Genomic DNA, 22,026 nt, shown 5'->3' on the forward strand with positions numbered 1-22,026 from the left:
ATATATATATAAACATACTAGAAAATGGCTTGAATCGGAACGCTACACCCTTGGTATGTCATGTCCCGCTCTAGCTCCTCGCTAGTTGCGTTTGTTTTTCTAATAACTTTTTTTGTTAAAAAAGTTATGAAAGAAAAACCGACATCACTAGTTACCAATCATCTAATTTATTTACTAAGTGTATTATATATTATTTTAAATCATTTAAGGCAATTAACAATTATATTGAAAATGGAAATTCTCTGATCCAAATTCACTTTTAAAGCAGAATAAATAAATAAAAGATCAGCAGGATGAACTTACCTCCCAACCAGCTTCAACACTGTTTGCAAGATTAGCTCCAACGTACGACAAAACCCAGATTTGTGAACGACTAAAATCATTGCTAGAAATGTATGGTTTCCATACATTTAATTCCGCATTTGCTCCATGGAATTCTCCCTGTACATATCCAGTTGCATGCTGCAACATAACATAAAAGAAAATGTATATGAGTTGTAAATGAACGGGTTGGTGATTGGTCAACAACCCTTTTGGACACGTGTCGAACTCTAGTTAACCAGCAATTCAACAAATTTGATGGCACTTTTCATAAGTATTTTATTCAACAAGGCTAATATGGTGATTTTACCTAAAGTAAGTGTGTACCTCATAGTTTGCAGAAACAAGGTTTTTTCTACTATATTTTTTTGCTGACTTGAAAATTGAAATGTCACTGGCAGTTGTTCTTTTAATTGGAATGGTTCCATTTGGGCATGATTCACCCTTTGAATGCCATAACTGCTTGATTTCTGAGTTCGTTCCCGCTTTAGCATGTGTTTTTGGTAACTCTGGTACTTGAATCTGTTTATTTTTTAAACAGGTAAAGAGATTAATGATTTATTTTTCAATGTAAGTAAAAAATAAAAATAAATAAGGACTCAGTCAAATGCAATAATATAGATAACGTAAACATACAAATTTATTATAACTAAAATATTAGAAAGTCATAGAATTCAAATGTGAAAAAGTTTGTAAGAATAAAAAAAATAAATTTTAAAACAATAGAAATGATTGATTTAATATGTGTATTCATTTTATTCTCTCTCACCCTTCATCATCAACACTGACTACTACCACAACTAGCAACCACCACCCGTCGTCGTCACCCCTCGTCACCACCGCCACCTGCCATCGCCGCCACCCTCCGCCACTAACCACCACCGCTGCCACCCTCCGCCACTAACCACCACCGCTGCCACCCTCCACCATTGCCACCGACCACCACCACCCTACGCTACCCGTAACTAATACCAAACATGCCCCTAATTCGACACGTGTCGCCTTATCTTTGCTTCCTACGCTTTTTAGGTTAAAATTATTGTGTACGAGAAACAACCCCTAATATCATATGAAAGGCTAGGTTACAATTCACCAAATCAATTATACAGTGAGTTTTAACAAGTACTCCTTAAAATCTTCTAGCGATTTATCAAGCATTTAATCAGTATGTTAACCCATCGTTCAACTTCAAATTATAAATAAATAAATAAATAGATAGGTAAATAAATAAATACTAATATGCAGTAATGTACAAAGGTAGACTTCGTATGTGTGTAGCGGCGGACCCATGATAATTTTTTTCAATAGGGTTTATTTTTTTCGGTGTTCAAAATTTTCACAACAAAACATTAAAATTTTCGGGTTGGTCCTTGTTCAGGTTGGATCAGAGCGAGAAACATATAACAAAAATATATAATTATTACTTATTAGAAACACACAATAAAAATACGATGTCAATTTGATTTCTTAATTTAATATTCATAGTAACAAATGCTTAAACAAATAGACAAGTAACAAAATTCAAGTGATAAAACTAAAAAAATCAAACCTTTGTTTTTCACTTTTTTGTTTGTTTAAGAAACCCAAGATTTGAATTATTAGATTAATTAAAAAATAACAAAAATAGGCTATACAAGGATTGAACTCATAACCTCTTATTTGGTAAATAGGGAGGTTTACCACTTCACTAGCCTTCTTTTTGTTTTGAACAATGTCCACCTAATTATATTTATGATGTTCTTATAACATTTAATATACCAAAACTACTAAAATTTAAAAAACCATTGGAGTACGAGGACACCGACCCACTCCATATGGGTCCGCCCCTGTATGTGTGGATAAGTGTATAAGGGATGGTTCACTTCATTGTTTTATGTGAGACGTGAAAACACAGGATAAAGCATTCATTTTGTTTTTTCAATCTTAGAAACGTTAAAGATATAAGAAAAATGTTTAAATGTAATTTTTCTATATTTATTTTAAAAGGCAATAGATAAAACAATAACAATTTTTTGTATTATTATACAGGCTACACATGTGAAATTTTGGGTAGAAATATTATCTGACACGACTCTAAAATGACACGAAAAAAAATATTATCTACACGTAACCTAATACATGGGTAGAAAAACTTGAACATAAAAAAATTGAACAAACTAATTTAATGGGTTTTCAGGTATATATGGCATACTTATTTGTGTGGAAAACTGAACGTTAAAAGTATATGAACCATCAATAAAAAAATTAAAGATTTAAGTTTCTTCTACCTCTTCTCACACAAAAGCTACATTCCAAAATAAAACTCTCATTCTCTCTCTATAAAACAAAATGTTACTAGAACAAATTTATGAAGGTCAGCTTAAAGATACCAATAATATTTTTCCTTTTTTTTTTTTAACGGCCAACAAACTTAATCCCGAGCATTCTCGGGGCACCCACTGGACAAACGGAGTACTCCGAGAGTAACCCGAGTCCACCACCAATTCCGGGGAAAACCCGGTAACCCACCCGCCCGTAGGCATGACAGTGAAATTACCGGTAAAACCCGTTTGGCTCAAGGATCCAACCCAGGTTTCCCTGGGTCTCCTATCATTGCTCACCAGTGTCTCACTCTGCACCAAGTGGGAGTCGAACCTGCATCTCTCAAGAGAAATACAAGCTCTCCATCACTTGATCTAGAGATCATTGGCAATATTTTTCCTCTTAACTGGAGAATATCAAAGCTGGCTGAAGATGAAATAAAACTGTCTATGATGTTACCACTAGGGCTTTGAATAAAAAATAGAAAACTAAACACTATCGAAATAACTCAAAAAACAAAGCAATTTTTTTTACATTTTTTTATAAAAGACCGCTATTTATTATGTATAAAAAATTTCTTTTTAAAAAAAAGAAAAAAATAGTACTGAACATGTGAATTATATGTATATGTTGCACATGAAATCTAGCCTTAGGGTTTATGTTTTAGGTTCAATTTAACTTTCAGAGTTAGGTTTTTAGGGGTGTGTGTGTATGGGGGGTTAGGTTTTTGGAGGTGGGTTAGAGTGTTTAGTTTTTTTTATACTAATCCACATGTGTAGTACTTATTTTTAATATATATATTTTTAATTTTTTATAAATTAAAATTATCGAATTTAAAAAAAAGGTGTGTTTTTTAGGTAGTTTATTAGTTCTCATTTAATTACTTTTCTCATGATCTATTCCCTATATATATGTATAAACACACACAACACAAAATGTTTCCGGTACTAATTTATGTAGGGCACCTTAAACATACCAATGATATTTTTTCTCTTAACTCGGGAAGATCAAAAGCTGGCTGAAGATGAAATAAAACACAGTCTATTATGTCATCATCTGGGCTCTGAATAAGAAAAAAAACATCTATCAAATCAATAGAAATTGTAACAAAACCATAACTAGTATAACGAGATTTTTATAAATGACCAATTCAACTAATAGAGTATAAGGGTTACCTTAATTGACTTAACAAAAGGCTTGTTGATCTTTCGAAGTTGGGCATTAATCAACTTCATGTTCTTCGACTTGTTGCCCGCGATGGAAGTTCCATTCTTTTCTCGGAAATCCTTTGAGGAGATGATTGGGGTAAACAACAAAGAAACTAATACAACAAAAGAAACAATAGAATGGGTATCATGACAACAACTAAACTGCATTGTTGTATATTGATGTTATGCAAAATAAAATAATGTTAAAGTCCCTTACTTTCTTGCACTTTGTTTTTTATAATCAATATATATATAACGGAATCGTATTAAAGAAAATCTTCAAAGAAAACATAATGTCACGTTTTTTCCTAAAATGTTGACATTTAAAAAACTATTTTAATTTCATGTCAGTTATAAACGCAAAGTTAAATGATTTTATCTCTATAAATGCAAAATTAAATGATTTTATCTTCTTTTGACAGATACATATCATTTAAACGGATTTTGGTTAGAAAATACTGTTTTTGGTAAGTCAAACGGATTTTGGTAATTCGAATCAAGTTATTCAAAGTTAATTAACATTCAAATTTGCAATATTTGTGAACTTTTCTTTAAATTCGAAAATGGTCGGTTAATTTTAATATATGAGAAAACAATATATATTTAAATATTCAATAAATATAAAAAATATGTATAAAAGAAAATCATAAATTTGCTTTTATTAAAATTCCAAGTTCTCATAAAAGAAAATTATAAATTTGCTTTTTATTAAAATTCCAAGTTCTCTATCGGATGAATGGGATATATAAAAACTAATAAAACCGAACTTGTTATAAAACAAGCCTATTAGCAAACAATACGAAGATTTTCGTGCTCACAAACTATAACATAACTAATGCACACATAGTTGATACGAGGGACTTCATTTGCAACATGTATTCTATAAACTTTGCATGTTTTGGTAAACCGTATATAGGGGCAGACCTACCCTATAATAAGGGGTAGCCTCCGCTAGATCCGCCACTAACCGTATATGCATTTCATAACTAGTGTTAATCACCGCGCGTTGCTGTGGCTTAGTTCTGCCGAGCGTTAAAATTTGTAATGCTCAACGCTGGTAAAAATAAGAATGTTGAAACATTTTTTTTGAACGGCCAATAAATCAATCCTGAGCACTCTCGGGGCACCCACTGGACAAACGGAGTACTCCGAGAGTAACCCGAGTCGCCCACCACCAATTCCGGGGAAAACCCGGTAACCCACCCGTTCGTAGGCACGACGGTGAAATTACTGGTAAAATTCGTTTAACTCAAGCATCGAACCCAGGTTTCCCTGGGTCTCCTATCACTGTCCACCAATGCCTCACTTTTTTTTGCATTAAATGAGAATTGAACTTCAGTCTTCAAATAAGAACTCAAGTACCCGTACCACTTTAAGAACAAATTTTTTTAAAACATAATATTTTAAACTATGAAAGAGATAAACCAAAAAACTATTAAAAGAAAAAACATTGTAACTTTACAAATTAATAAATAATAAATTAATATAGACGTAACAAAAGAATAAAAAAAGGAAACATTGTAACTTTACAAATTAATAAATAATAAATAAATTATTTCAGACGTCTTTACCCAAAAAAAAAAGAAAAATTTATTTCAGACGTCACGATACCTCCAATCGATATAAATTACAGAGCGTATAAATAGTCCCACTTTTGACACCACTTCTTAGGGGACCCGGGGCGGTCTCCTTTTCTTCCGTGATAGTATAACGTGACAAACCATAACGCGTTGAACTCGACCGCCGCTACACACTTCAACGCGTTATACATTAACGGAAACCGATTTTCGTTATCTCCATCACGCGTTATGGTTTATTTTTGTGAGGGTATTTGTTGGTTGGGGGGAAATTGTTGGGTGTGGTGGTGAGTGATGACCACCCCCACTAAAAATGGTTGTGAGTGATGGAAAAATGGTCAATGACATGGCGAAACTTGATTGGTGCTTGTGAGTGATAAATTCTATCACTAGTGATAGAATCCATCACTCCCACTATCCAATCAAGTAATGCCATGTCATCAATCAAATTTCCATCACTAGTGATAGAAATGTAGGAGGGGTGGAATCACTAGTGATGGAATTCTATCACTCCCTCCCAATTTTTTTAATTTTTTATTTTAAATTAGAAATTAACAATAAAACACTAAAATTAAAAATTTCATTAATTTAAAAACATACTACTTCAATTTCACATACTAGAAACATACAATTTGTAAAAAAAAAAAAAAAAAAAAAAAAAAAAAAAAAAAAAAAAACCTACTCGAATTTAACATACTAGAAACATACAATTTAAAAAAAAAAAAAACCTACTCCTCGTCCGAATCCGGAAACTCCAAACCTAGAGAACCTACTAGTTCGATTAAATCGAATCTCAACCGAAAGTGAGTTTCTTCGTTACGCAATTGTAAATTGATATCTTGTGGAACTTGAACTTGTGTAGGAGGATCCGGTACCCAATCCGGGGATATTGCACGTCCGTCGTGTTTGATCAACATATTGTGCAATATGATACATGCATACACTATGCTATGTATTGCTTTCTTGGTCATCGAACGAACCGGTTGGTGTAGTATACCCCATCTACCCTTTAAAACACCAAATGCCCTCTCAACATCTTTTCTTGCCGATTCTTGCAATTTTTTGAACGCATTTTCTTTAGCCTCGACGGGAAATGAGGGAGCTTTCACAAAAACAGACCAAGACGGGTAGATACCATCCACAAGATAAAAGCCTCATCTGTAATGTCGACCGTTAACATAGAAAGGAGAGGAAGGTGCGGTACCATCCGTTACGCTTTGGAACAACGGCGACGTGTGCAACACATTGATGTCGTTGTTTGAACCTGGGACACCGAAATACGAATGCCAAATCCATAAATCATTCGACGCCACCGCTTCTAGTATGATGGTTGGTCTTTTGATGTCTCCCCTCACATACGCCCCTCGCAACTCTCTTGGACAATTTTTCCACTCGATATGTGTACAATCGATGCTACCGAGCATCCCGGGAAAATGCCATCTAGCCTCGTGTGCGGCGTAAATACGTGAGATGTCGTGGCTCGTCGGTTTACGTAAAAACTCGTTAGCATACAACTTAATGACCGCATTGCAAAAAAATTGCAAACATTCACGTGAAGTTCTTTCAGACATAGCTAGGTATTCATCATATTGATCGGGTGGGTTACCTGTCGCTAGTTGGCGAATGGCGGACGTGCATTTTTGTATCGGCGTGAAACTTGGTTTGCCCCTCGCATCGTAACCTTCTTGAAACCATTCCTCGCTTGCCTCGATGTCTCCAACAATCTTTAAAAATAATTCTTTGGGTAAACGAAACCGATCTCTAAACGTTTCGGCATTGTATAGCGGGTTTTCCACAAAATAATCGTTCATCAAAACTTCGTTGGCACTTATACGATCACGGTCGACCATCTTCTTCTTTGGGCGGGACGACTCGGCATCAAGCTCGTTATACACCGACACAAAAAAGTTTAGCGTGTCGTTGTCGGAAGACGACTCGGTATCGGTATCGCTAGACATCGGAAACGTCGAATCCGTAGGGAATTCCATTTGAGAAAGATATAAAAATTGTGTGAAATGGGTTTAAAATGGTTTAAAAAAGATATAGTTTGGTGTGTGAAAAATGGTTAAAATGTAGATATATATAGATAAATGGTTTAATTTTTTTTATTAAAAGTTACCGTTCATCAACGGTCATATACGTGCAACGGTCGAAATTTCAAACTTTTCAACGCATGATCTGAACAACGCGTTGAAGATACCACGCGTGATCAAACCACCGGCGGCGGTGTGCCGTGGTAGTTCAACGCGTTATGGATCTCCATAACGCTTCCGCCCCGAGTGGCCTTACTATTATAATAAATCAAAAGGCTTTTGGCTGAGGTGTCAACACCACAAGCCTCCCCTTTGCTCTCTTTCCTACATGGCATTACCAGCCTTCTCCAAATCCACGTGTCATTTTCTTGCGTTTTTTATTTTTTTTAAGCCGGTAAAAAGAGGTAAAAGAAACAATTAATGAAGGCCAGACAAAACGTTTGAATCTCTATTCTCTCTTTACCTGCAAGTCAAAAGATATGTCCAAAAACTCTGACTTTCATTTCAAATTTGAAATTTCAAATGCATTCTTTCATTTTGGTTCTCTCTTTCTTTATCCAGATCCAAATGAATTATTTCAAATTTCAAATGCCTTTTTCATTTTTCGTTCTCTTTCGCTCCCTCAAATCCAGATACAAATGAAAATTTCGTTCTCTCTGTCCAATGTCTGCTCTGGTGTGGTGGATTCACAGTGGTTCTGCGGCGGGGGTGCCATCACGGTGATACTGCTCTGGTGTGTGTTTCATCCACTGCCGGTAACCTGTAGACGGCGAACACGGTTGTTGGGTTGACTGGCTTCAACAAACGACGGTGGATGTGCAATGGTGCAAATAGGGATTCCAATCTTCTGCAAAATTAGGGTTTCTTACTCCTTCAACCTTATTTCATAGTTCCATTTAATTTTTCACCACCGCTAACCTGATTTGGTCTTTTTTTTTTTGTAGTATAGTTTATCTACTCAAATCTAAATGCGTTAACAGGTATGTAAGCTAAAAATATCATTTTTGTTTCTGATTTTTTGTAGATCTGGTATGTATATGATATTTTAACATTTTTGTTCTTCAATCTGAAGAGAGTATACATGTTTTTTTTTTTTAATTTGGGAAGCAAATTAATAAAAGAAATTAGGTATTTTTAACTAGAGTTTGTGTATATGAAGGTGTCCAGATCCAAATGCCTTTAGAAGTTCATCAATGGCTCGAATGAAGCTCTAATTTGGACAAGTGATGATTGACGATGATAGTAGCTTGGGTGGTGGTTTTGGAAGGATTGGGTGCCGGTCTACCATGTTTGGATGCAACTGGAGGTTGTTTGGTCAGGTAATTCGGTTCAATATGCGTTTTTACGACGTAATTGGTTTAGTTTTACAGTTTGATTTGAGTAATTTGAATACAATCAGCATTGTATGCATCATATTTACAAAAAGTTAACCCATGTTGATTGATTTGCTTTTTTAGGGCTATGATTGATCGTTGCATTTTAGGTTCACTCTAGTTTATGTTAATTATAATAAAAATGCATCGATATGGTTATAAAAGATACCACTTTGATTGGTTGTTATATTTGTCGGTTGTGTAAAAAATGAGTTGAGATAAAATAAATTATCATAGATTAAATATAAAAAAAACATGAGATTGAATTAGAAGTATTAATTGCAATTAGTGTTCAAATAGTCTTGTGTTTTGTGGAGTACGAGAGAAGAAAGAAATGTATAAGAGAAGTTGAAACAATTAATTACTTAATGAAATTGATTAATACAATTTGTGTGTTTGAAGGTTTGCATATGAGAGGAAAATACGATTGGAGCATCAAGGGACAAAACATCACTTATGGCCAATTATAAGTTGGGTTCATGGAGTACAAGTAATGGATTATTAGGGGGCTCTATAGATGATTTGTGGGCCAAATAAAGAATGTGGAATTAAAAGAAGTTGGTAATGAAATTTAAAAGGGCTGGACATTTATTCTACACATAGCACAACATGGCAGCCCATTAACATGTCGGTGAATAGGGAATTAAGAGGGGACGCAATTTTTGAGGGGAAGCAGCCGTCAACAGATAACGGAGGAGACGAATTGTGCATGATTATTATTATCTCTCAAAGTTACTTTGGCATGTTGGGACGACTAGGGATGACAACCGAAGTTGAACGACAAAGCATGCGCGGCTAAATCTTTCAGTGACTTCCGCCCGGATGAACGTTTACACGGTTTGACTTAATTATTCGTTTTTTCTGATTCTTGTAAACTGGTATATCTTGACCACTTGTGTTGGATTACTGGTAAACGTTTCTTGTGTTTGAATTACTTGTCATTTATTAAGCGTATTGGCAACTTTCTTGCGTTGTTAGCGGGTTGGTAAATTGGTGGGTAATTGATACAATCAAACGGGTTATTAGGTTGCATAGTGAATCTTAAAAACTATCCCTATTAACTAATCAAATTCATTAATTCCGAGGCCATGTCTGTGTGGTGTTTTGAATCAGAAAACAGATTTTTATATTAAAACGGGTATTCGGGATTCCGGGTGGAGGTTACTTCTTCTCATCTTGATAACACTTTTCGTGACAAATCGTGTTTTCTTTTAAAACGACAAACAAACCCCCAATTTAGATAGTTTAGTTTTAATTAATTTTCTTTAACGCTAACCACAAATTCCCCGTGGATACGATACCCTACTTACGCTATCTACGTAGCTTATTTAGGTTTTTGATTGACCCTTACGACAGTCATCAAAATGGCGCCGTTGCCGGGGAATTAGTGCGCTTAGTGTTAGTTAGTCAGTTAGTTAGTTAGTTGTTCTTGCTTTCTAAAAAAAATCTAAAAAATAAAAAAATAATAAAAAAAAACCCAAAAATATTTTTTGATTTATCTGGTTTGTTCGTGATTTACGTGGGTAGTTGAGCTGTGTTTGTGCAGGATGACAGATCTTACTATATTTTGTGGCTCTTCTATATGCAAGTTGTGCGGAGAACCACTTCACCCGTGTATCGATTGCCACGAGGCCCGATTTAGACGGGAAAAAGCGAAATTGGAAGAACCACTGATGCCTTGCTATGATAATCCTTCCCCTCCACCATATTTCTATGATTCTGATACAATGGTGGAGGATGGTTATTACTCTGATGGATGGGATCGGGACGAGGATGCTTATTATGAGCCAAGGACGGATGAGGGGTGTTTCTGTTGCGGTCGTGATCATACTTATGATTATGATGATGTGTGCGCGGTGTATTTGGAAAATCCAGAGTATTGGAATAAAAAATGATGGATGCGTACATCTCAAGACCGTATCAGGGATACCGACAGTATCATCCCGAGGAATATTCTGAGCCCGAGGGTGTCTATACTTATCAGACCGAGGAGGAGAAAAAGCTTGCTATGTTGGAAGCGAGTTTGTCCAAACTCGAGCAGTATTTATCAGCACCCAACCTTTTCGATGAAGATCGAATCAGCTGTCTAGTTTCCAAGTGTCAAAAGTTAAAGATGAAGATAGAATTAGAAGAGCGTCTTTCACCATTACCTGATAATATTAGAGATTATTCTCACATGGAGGAGGAGGTTGTGGAGGATAATACCACACCAATGAATCCTTTATATGATGAAGAGTCACTAGTGGATCAGATAGTGTGTGAGGGTGATGAGGCAGAGCAGTCTGATGAGATGAATGTGTGTACCGAACCTCTTCCCATATCAATCATTCCAATTAACAAGTGTGGGGAAGAGGGTTCGAGGAAGAAGATAAAAGGGCATCGCTACAAGACATCAGTGTATATCTCGTGAAGTGGATCAGCCAAACCCGCAGGTGCTTTCTAAACATGCCAGTTATACTGACGAGCTTATGGATATGGCATGTCAAATTCCGAGCATTCATTGGAAATACAAGGGGTAAATGTGCATTGAAACCACCGTAGCGCATATCAGGTACGATCTGGCTGAAGATCTAAAACTTAGCGCTCTCGGGAGGCAGCCCGAGGATGTAGAGTATTGTATTTTTGTTTTGTTTTGTGTTGTGTTGCGTGTGTGTTCTTGCAGGTTTTAATTATCTTCACGGATGCGTTTACCGAAGTGTGGGGAAGTCTGAGGAGGTGACGATCACTTTTGTCCATACTCAATCTCCATTTGGACGAAAGTGATTCGAATAATTTCAAGTCAAGTGTCCCGTGTTGAAGCAGCCGCGAATGAAATGCTATACGGTTGTGGTGGAACAAGGCTCATAGGAATTCAACCGCGTCAATCAGGGGAGTCTGTTTCATTTATCTTTGTATATTTATTTATATTGGTAGTTGTGTCATAGATAGTTTCTCGCTCCATTGAGGACAATGAAGGAATTAAGTGTGGGGAGGGGAGACTAGCGTCTGTCTAGTTGTGTCTTAGTGTCGTGTCGTGTCGTAAATATAAAAAATTTTAAAAAAATTGAAAAAAGAAAATCCAAAAAAATTGAAAAAAATAGAAAATGTCCCAAAAAAGTTTTTGCACAAAATGGAAAATGATAGATATAATCAGTTCGTTGGCATTTAATTACTATATATATTAGATAACGGAACAGTCGGTCACACGTTTAACTTAGGATATGTGGGTAGGCCCAGCTGGTTGAAAGGTTCCTTAGGCTTGATATAAAATAACTTAAAATAGCAGTCTTGTGGGTTCCCGCCTTAGGAGCTATGGTAAAACTGAAACTGTGGAGAGTATAAGAGGTACGTCATAAGTAAAAAACTTATAAGTTTTTCCGATTAAACTGGCACACCTGTTTCTTTTTGTGAAAACAAATCCGAAACAGTGTGGCGCCCGAAAAAAAAACATTCCATCAATCCATCTGAGCTACATATAAAAAAAAGAGAAGACGTGAAGTTTATGGCATTAACCATGGGGATGGTGACTCGTATGGCGTATGTCCGCTGAACTGATCGTATACAAAAGCATGTGAGCTCACAATATCATCCATTCATCCATCATAAAGTTTAATCGGAATGATATAAGAGTTTTTTATATAAGGCGGTAGATTATAGATCTTTTAATCTCATAAGCTTGAAACGGGAATAGGTGGAGTCATAGTCTTTTGAGTGTGGGATCCATAAACAACTATAAATTACTTGAACTTAATAGATCGAAAATAAGGGCTTCGAAACCGGCGGTTGGGTTTAAGTGGACCGTATATTCACAATCTTGGTTAACGTGTGGTTAGATTGTTTTAATAAATTAACTGAATATATTGAATGTCAATGTTCTGATTGTGATCCCATTGCAGAAAATTTTTTCGGGACGAAAAAAGATAAGTGTGGGGATTTGATCGTTGCATTTTAGGTTCACTCTAGTTTATGTTAATTATAATAAAAATGCATCGATATGGTTATAAAAGATACCACTTTGATTGGTTGTTATATTTGTCGGTTGTGTAAAAAATGAGTTGAGATAAAATAAATTATCATAGATTAAATATAAAAAAAACATGAGATTGAATTAGAAGTATTAATTGCAATTAGTGTTCAAATAGTCTTGTGTTTTGTGGAGTACGAGAGAAGAAAGAAATGTATAAGAGAAGTTGAAACAATTAATTACTTAATGAAATTGATTAATACAATTTGTGTGTTTGAAGGTTTGCATATGAGAGGAAAATACGATTGGAGCATCAAGGGACAAAACATCACTTATGGCCAATTATAAGTTGGGTTCATGGAGTACAAGTAATGGATTATTAGGGGGCTCTATAGATGATTTGTGGGCCAAATAAAGAATGTGGAATTAAAAGAAGTTGGTAATGAAATTTAAAAGGGCTGGACATTTATTCTACACATAGCACAACATGGCAGCCCATTAACATGTCGGTGAATAGGGAATTAAGAGGGGACGCAATTTTTGAGGGGAAGCAGCCGTCAACAGATAACGGAGGAGACGAATTGTGCATGATTATTATTATCTCTCAAAGTTACTTTGGCATGTTGGGACGACTAGGGATGACAACCGAAGTTGAACGACAAAGCATGCGCGGCTAAATCTTTCAGTGACTTCCGCCCGGATGAACGTTTACACGGTTTGACTTAATTATTCGTTTTTTCTGATTCTTGTAAACTGGTATATCTTGACCACTTGTGTTGGATTACTGGTAAACGTTTCTTGTGTTTGAATTACTTGTCATTTATTAAGCGTATTGGCAACTTTCTTGCGTTGTTAGCGGGTTGGTAAATTGGTGGGTAATTGATACAATCAAACGGGTTATTAGGTTGCATAGTGAATCTTAAAAACTATCCCTATTAACTAATCAAATTCATTAATTCCGAGGCCATGTCTGTGTGGTGTTTTGAATCAGAAAACAGATTTTTATATTAAAACGGGTATTCGGGATTCCGGGTGGAGGTTACTTCTTCTCATCTTGATAACACTTTTCGTGACAAATCGTGTTTTCTTTTAAAACGACAAACAAACCCCCAATTTAGATAGTTTAGTTTTAATTAATTTTCTTTAACGCTAACCACAAATTCCCCGTGGATACGATACCCTACTTACGCTATCTACGTAGCTTATTTAGGTTTTTGATTGACCCTTACGATAGTCATCAATGATTCATGGTTTTTTTTTGTTGAACTACACATTTATGTTATGATTTTGCATTATATCAAGTAAAAGAGGGTAATCAAAGAGGGTAAAAATATCGGTGATGCCTTTCTTAGGTTAGGGTTTCATAAGTTTGTTGAGTAACCTCAATAGATAGATCCGAGTCTTTAAAAAATTTCTAACGTCTTTCATGGGTTAGGGTTCATAAGCATGTTGAGTCAAGCCCTGCATACATTTCGTTTTAATTAGGCAAAGTTGGTTTCAGATTGTTGTTTACAAAAAATGATGGTTTCTCCATTCTATCATCATGTTTACAAAAATTATCATACATTTCTTTGTTTATTTAAAAGATATGAAGTCGATTATGGGAGACGAGTTTGTACTAAGTAATGGACAAGAGTCAACTGCACAAGATTAGATGATTATTGTCACAGTGAGGCTTAGGCCTTCGAAAGAAAAGAAATTTCAAAGGAAGATGCATCTTGTTGGGAACGCACCAACACCACCACCTGTGACGGATCCAAGAATTTATTGAGTGGGGGGGAATGGAATGCCATAGTGGTCAAGGATGTCAAAAATAAACAGGTAAAACGAGGTTTCATTTTTAGTTTTTCTTTTCCACTGACCCATTAGAAATAACATAACCTGTTAAAAAGAAAAAGAAACCAGAATTGCGAAATAAGCATAATCTGTTTGACCCGTTACTTAATGGTAGTTTTCTCTTATTCTTCTACTTGAACTCTATCGTATAAACCCCATTCAAATGCATCATTTATAAATGGTAGTTTCCTCTTATTCATCTAAGTATTGTTGAGTTGTTGCTAAAGAATATTCTTTTCTGCATCATCATTTATAAATGTAAATTTACTGAAAAATGGGTTCACAATTTGATAACATCTATTACCAGTGAAAATATAAAAATACTGACATTTGTTTGTTATATAAAAATAATTAAAATTGATACTTTATTTAGCTAGCTATACTCAACAGAATACTCCATCTCTTTAAATTAAAGATTGGACCTGGTTACAACTTTCAACTTGCAAGGAACAAAAAGTGAAGTTTCACTGGGACATGGTCTTCATTAGTATTCTTTTGTCGTAATTAGTGGTGGCAAAGTGGGCAAGTCGGGTGGGTTTGGCTAATGGGTCAAAATGGGTTTAGGTTAGGATGGGTATAGGTCAGGATTTGTATATTAAAAAAGAGGTCGGATGGGATTGGGTTAGGATGGGTTTAAGTCAGGATAGGTTTGGGTAAAGATGAGATGAAAAAATAATAAAAAATTAAAAAAATAAAAATAATAAAAAAATTGAAAACTGTAAAGGCGATACAAGCATGTAAGTGCAGGATACAACCATGAACAACCCATACTATTATTTTTGTCAAGATTCGTTTTCACCCGAACCAAAATGGCCCTTTTTTCAAAGCCACCTGTTTGACCCGAACCAAAACGACCCTTTTTTAAAGCGACCCATTCTGACCCAAACACATCTTGACCCAAAGAAAAATGACCCTTTTTTCAAAGCGACCCGTTCTGACCGGAACCCATTCTGACCCATTATACCCGACCTGACCCGCCAGTTTGGCAGGTATAAAATATAGTAAAAGCTATAATAAATGTGTAACAATCTAATGGGCCAAAACAGTTGAAAGTCAATTTAGCAAGGAAATACCTAAAGTATGAACAGAATCACAGAATATACAAACATTAATCTGTTTCTGCTATTAATTACTTTCAAAAATCATAAACAGATATAGAGTTTTCATAAACAGAATGTAATCATGAACGACCAGTATTTTTATACAAATATTATTATTTTACAATAAACGAACATCAGCATACTTATATTGACAACCAGTATTGTTAGGCTGATCTCAGTTGGGGCCCTTGCCCCACCTTGTGCATGTATCCTGAACAAAGAGGAAGTGCAGCCATCGCTTTGAAGGATGAGACAACTATCTTTTTTTAATATTAAACAAAATGTAGACTTTATTATTTATGTTGTTGATGGATTTATGTAACATTTAATTTTTTTTAGTTCTTTACAGCTAGACCACATGTCCACATGCTTGTGATCCTTCAAGTTTGCAACAATATCTTCCTAGCAAAGAAATTGATGCGGAAATGAAAGAAATTGGAGCTAAAAGGTTTGTGCTTTTTAAATGCATGTACCTAGACAAGGGACTGTTGCAGTGTTAGATAGTCAGGTTTATTTGGTCCAGTCAAGGATAGTCATAGAAGGTCAACAAAGATCATGCTTTGGCAAACCTTGGTCCAGGAGCGGGTCACCAGGTTAATGGAACCTGGTGTGAATAGGTAATTCTAGGAGTAGAAGTCAAGGTGTAGAATGTTTCCCTTTATGTTAAAAAAAGATTGGATCTATATTATTGCAAATGTAAAACAATCAAAGTCAGCAAAGGTCCAATTTTGCTTTCTTGCTGTTAAACTTTAAATGTGAATGTCCTTGTAGCTATTGTTTTCCATTTAGCTATTGTTTTCCATTTAACTTATTCAGGTTTTAACAAAAAACTACAAGAAAATCTACAAATACGTATCAAGAGTGGGAATTCGTGAAATGGCATGAATACGATAGAAGGTATCACATAGTAGCATAGTATCGTCACCGAAGTTTAATTTATATATTTAAACACTTATCCCGTTTTTTATCTTATTTAATGACATAATTCGATTAATGTAAATTAGTTTTTCCTACCCGGGAAGTTCATTAACCGACTATACTATTGCCCGAACCTCAAATTGGATATGTATGCTCTATACAATATGTGGCATGAATCTTGAAATCTACTTTAGCATCCTAAGGAGATGATGTCCAACTAAAAGTTTGGTTAAGCCACGTGATTGCCCCTCAATGAAAAAAAAAATCATGGGTCCACCATTGGTACCGCATAGTAGAAAAGTATCGACACCAAAGTTTATTTTATATATTTAAACACTTATGATTTGGTTGGTTCTTTTTGTAGAGGCGACTCGATTTACGAAGTGACATGGTTTGACATATAAATAAAATTTTCTACCCGTGTCGCATATAAATAAAATTTTTCTCCAACGTTATACTCTAATAATCCTAAATTAATCTGTTTCCCGGGTTTAAAATTGGGGCCTCACCTCTTAGAGCATAAGCCTCTACCAAATGAGCTAACCCCACATTCCAATTACTTAATAGATTTTTTTAACATAACCCATAACCCGTGAAACTCACGGGTATATAACCTAGTTGTTTTCTACTAAATTTATGGAAGTTTTATATTAGAAAAAGAAAAAAAAATTATGGGTTATATAGATAACTAGGTTATAACCCCGTGTATTACACGGGTTGAATAAATAAATTTTATATATTAAATAATAAAACAATATATCTTTAAAAACCTTCTTTATTGCACAAGTTGAATAAATATAATTTTATATATTAAATAATAAAAAGTTATATCTATAAGAACAATATTGTACACCCCTTGGTTATATTACTTTTACCCTTTTAGCCCAAAAAGGAATTTTTTAACATCTAAGCCTCCAACGTCTTTTTTTCTAACCTTTTTGGCCCCCTAACGTCTTTTTTTAACCCTTTTAGCCCTAACATTTAATGGATGGGGTTATTGTTAGGGGCCAAAAGGGTTAGAAAAGAAGACGTTAGGGGTTCAGATGTTAAAAAAATATTGGGCTAAAAAGGTAAAAGTGATATAATTACAGGAGCCAAAATCGTAATTTTCTCTAAAGAATTTTTAACATCTAAGCCCCCAACGTCTTTTTCTAACCTTTTTGGCCTCTAACGTCTTTTTTAACAGTTTTGGCCCCCTAACATTTAATGGATGGGGTTAGTGTTAGGGGCCAAAAGGGTTAGAAAAGAAGACGTTGGGGGCTCAGATGTTAAAAAATTCTTTTTGGGCTAAAAGGGTAAAAGTGATATAACTACAGGGGCCAAAATCAAAATTTTCTCTATTAAACTAAATAATAATTATCCATAAGATATTAAACTAAATAATATTAAATAAGAGGGTTATCTATAATTAATTAGAAAAGATTAAATTAAAATAATAATTTTCTATAAGAAATGCCCTAATATGATGACAAGTGTCTCAAAAGTGGTTTCTTTTATTATATAATATAGATTAGGTTGATGCAATTTTTTGATTAAAATTAAAGAATACTTCTACTTTCCTGTGGAAAAAATAGATACTTGACACTAAATAATTAAAAATTAATAAATCAATGCAAATCATATATTAAATTTTTAATAATAACTAGTAGGAAACCGCGTGATACGACGGTGAAGACAATTTATAACGTGGCATTCGTTTCCTGTTAGCTTATCAATCCTCTCAAAATATATTGTATAGTAATTATTTTATTAGTTTTTTTATTTGTGGCATTTGTGCGTTCTATTTATGCCTTGAGCCATATAGATCTCAATCACCTCATTAACTTGGTTTGACCACCATTATTCATCAAAACAGTTTTGGATACACAAGTGCTAATACATTTTTTTTAATGGAAAAATCACTTTAATATATATATATATATATATATATATATATATATATATATATATATATATATATATATATATATAGGGTAATGCTAGACAAAAAACCCTAAAATTCTTAGAAAACTCTGGAAACCCAAATGGGAACCCATTTTTACCCAACCTCCCGACATTTTTTTTTTTTGAAAAAAATTACACATGTAATATACATGTTTTAGAGTGTTTTGGGCCAAAAAAAACAAAAAAGCGCCGAAGGGATTTTTTTAAAAAAAATAAACAAATTTCAGTGCCTAACATGTGTTAGGCAAAAAAGACATAAATTTGCTGAAATTTTCTGAAACTTTTTTTTTTAAATTATCCCTTCGGCGCTTTTTTGATTTTTTTGGCCCAAAAGTCTTAAAACATGTATATTACATGTGTTATTTTTTTCAAAAAAAACCCAACCCTATATATATATATATATATATTCAGGGCTTACCAACACAGCTTTACCCCCCTTTTTAAAAATTGCAAGGACAATAATCATAATAAATTAGTTATTAAGATAGTATTTAAACAGAGACATGGCTCTGATACCAAAAGTGTGTTTAGGATCGTTTGACAGTGAAGAAGATTAAAACATACATATGACATACATATGAATTATAGAGAGATGGCAAGATCAATAAGCATATGAATAAACATGATAAAAATTTAAAATATACCTGAGTTTATTAATTGAAAATCTTGATTACAAATAATTTCCTTACAATCGGGAGGAACAACTATAATTTGAAAATCTAAAGATTTTGAACATTGAGAGGTTGATAATACAAGTTTTGGGTTTGAGGGTTTTTTCATACATAAGAAATGGGTTTTATAAATGAGGTGAGATGTCTTCTTCGTTGATCTTCTTCCCTTTTATAGATGGAGAAAAGGGGTCTTCATTATTGATTTTTGAAAATATCTACCGTATGGAGTGGCTTTTGTTGAAGAAATTGTTTGTCGTCTTTGAGAATAATTTGCACCATTTTGAAGAATTGAAAAGTTGGTTGTCTCTTTGTTGAATTATTTCCTGCATTCTTGAAAATAAGAAAAGTTGATTGTCTTCTTGTTGAATTATCTTGCACCACTTTTGAAGATAATCATTTTTCCAAACTTTCATCATTTCATCAATTTTTTTTTATATCATATCATATGGGTCTTGAGAATCTTGGAAAACTTCAGTCCCCGGGGATGAGTGTTTTGAAGTGGATGGAGACTGTCGAATTTCATTGACTATCCTTAAAATTTCTTCTGGAGAATTGCATCCTGAAAGTCTTTGAATATACTCTTGATATTCATTGCTGGCTTTAATATCCCGAATTGGAGACTTTAAACTTGTTTCATATTGAGCAGTTAGTTCCTTATAATACTTGGTAACCGCTTGAGAATTTGCTTTTGTAATGATAAACTTATTCCACCATTTACATCTGTATTGTCTATAGAGCAACGGAGGAGAAAGTTCTGTAGGGCTTTCTTCTTGAAAATTGTAAGTCCATAAACAAATCCACGGAATTCTGAAAACACTCATAAACTGTAAAGTGTATTCAAAAATTGGTGTTCCATCATGTTGAAAATACTCGACAAATCTTGAGAATGCTTCTGAAATTTCTTTGGGAAAGGCTTCTGGAATAATTCCCATATATTTAAACCATTTAATAAACCATCTTGGATAAATGTTTGAAAAATCTTCATCAAACTGGAAGAACCAAGAATGATCAGAATTTCTTAGAAGAAATGCGTATTCCCATGCATCTTGATAATCATAATAGTTATATTGAGGATAAGCACTGAAATTTGAAAGGGTTTTTGAATTATAAGGCTTAGAATTCCAATCTTCCAAAGATAGAACCCTTAAAATTTTTACTTGACTATAAGCAATCTTGGAAGGATCTTCACTATTAAAATTGTGTCGAATTTTGACTGATTCTGAATCTACTAGAATTGCTTGATAATAATCTGGTCTTGTATTCTTCTTTGAAAAAGTGGCATCCTTTTGGATAAATGAAGTCGATTAAGGATAAAAAAAAATTGCTAACTTTTTCGACTTCCAAAGGTTCTAGTATTTTGATAATCTTTTTATTGGGGTTGATAGTATAAGGAATGGTGGCTGGTGAAGAGCTTGAAGGAGGGGATTGTTTAGAAAGTTTTGTGAAAGAAGGAGATTGAATAATGGGTTTTGATTCTAGATTTTGAATAATGGATGAGAATGGAGGTCTAGGTCTGGGCCCTGGGGTTAGAGGAGCAAATTTGTTTTGAATATTGGGTAATAAAGGAAATTGTTGCAAATGGGTCGGTCTTGATGTGGAACTTGGAGAACTTGATAATTGAGATTTTGAGAATTGTTTTTTTGAGAATACAATCTTTTTTGTAGAATCAGAGTTGCTCTTATTCCCTGTAAAAATTCTCTTGATAAAAAATCTGGTAAAGAATTATTTTCTCCTTTTATAAATTCTATTTGAAAATCAAAATTGCTTAATAATGCTTGCCATCTTGCAAAACTTGTTTTGAAATCAGGTTTTTAATATCCTTTTCTAAAATATATTTTGCGGATAAACAGCCGATTCTTAATAAAAATGGTTTCATGTATAAATCATCTTCAAACTTTTTTATACATAAAACTATACTTAAAATTTCCTTTTTAATTGTAGAATAATTCTTTTGAGTATCATTATCTAACTAAATTTTCTTTATTATTTAATTCCTGTTTTAGTATTCCTCCAAATCCTAAGTCACTTGCATCAGTTTCTACAATTAATTTTGCATTAGGATGGGGAATATGTAAACAAGGTAAGCATTTTATTTTATCTTTGATATATTTTACTATATCCGTGTGTTCTTGAGTCCATGGTTTTGGATTCTTTTTTAACCTGTCATATAAAGGTTTACATATAATTCCGAAATCTTTAAAAAAGTCTTGAATATAATTTAAACATCCTAAAAATCTTTGCAGTTGCTTTTTATCTTTTATTTCATTTGGAAATTTATTTGAAAATTCTAAACTTCTGTTAATAGGTTTTATTGTTCCTTGAATAATGTTATGTCCTAAAAATCTTATTTCTGTTTGAAAAAGACTCATTTTAGAAGGTGATACTACTAATCCATTTTTATGAATAATATTGTAGAAAGCATTTAAATGTTTAAAATGTTGATCTAAGGAATTTGAAAATATTAATACATCATCAATATAAACTATTGCATAATTTCCTAATGGTAAAATGATATCATTCATTATATTTTGAAATTCTGAAGGAGCATTTTTTAATCCAAAAGGCATTACATTCCATTCATAGTGTCCAAATGGTACATTGAACCCAGTTTTATATCTATCTTCTTCAGCAATTTGAACTTGCCAAAATCCAGACTTCATATCAAATTTAGAAAATATTTTTGAATCATAAATCCTTTTTAATAAATCTCTTTTATTTGGTATAGGATATCTAATCCATTCTAAAACTTTATTCAATGGTTTATAATTTATAACTAACCTAGGAGCTCCTCTTTCTATTTC

General features: G+C 33.8%; 1 protein-coding gene across 1 annotated transcript; it reads right to left on the reverse strand.

The window, feature by feature from the left end:
* Nucleotides 1-200: 200 nt before the first annotated feature.
* Nucleotides 201-3,998, reverse strand: LOC110888063. The gene is made up of 5 exons (XM_035974251.1): nucleotides 3,798-3,998; nucleotides 3,599-3,685; nucleotides 649-843; nucleotides 304-462; nucleotides 201-242 (listed from the first exon to the last, which is right to left on the reverse strand). Exons 1-5 carry the CDS (start codon nucleotides 3,996-3,998, stop codon nucleotides 201-203), a joined length of 684 nt encoding a protein of 227 aa, XP_035830144.1.
* Between the last annotated feature and the right edge of the window lie 18,028 nt (nucleotides 3,999-22,026).

This window comes from Helianthus annuus, chromosome 6 (assembly GCF_002127325.2).
Source record: "Helianthus annuus cultivar XRQ/B chromosome 6, HanXRQr2.0-SUNRISE, whole genome shotgun sequence".
NCBI classification, from domain to species: Eukaryota; Viridiplantae; Streptophyta; class Magnoliopsida; order Asterales; family Asteraceae; genus Helianthus; species Helianthus annuus.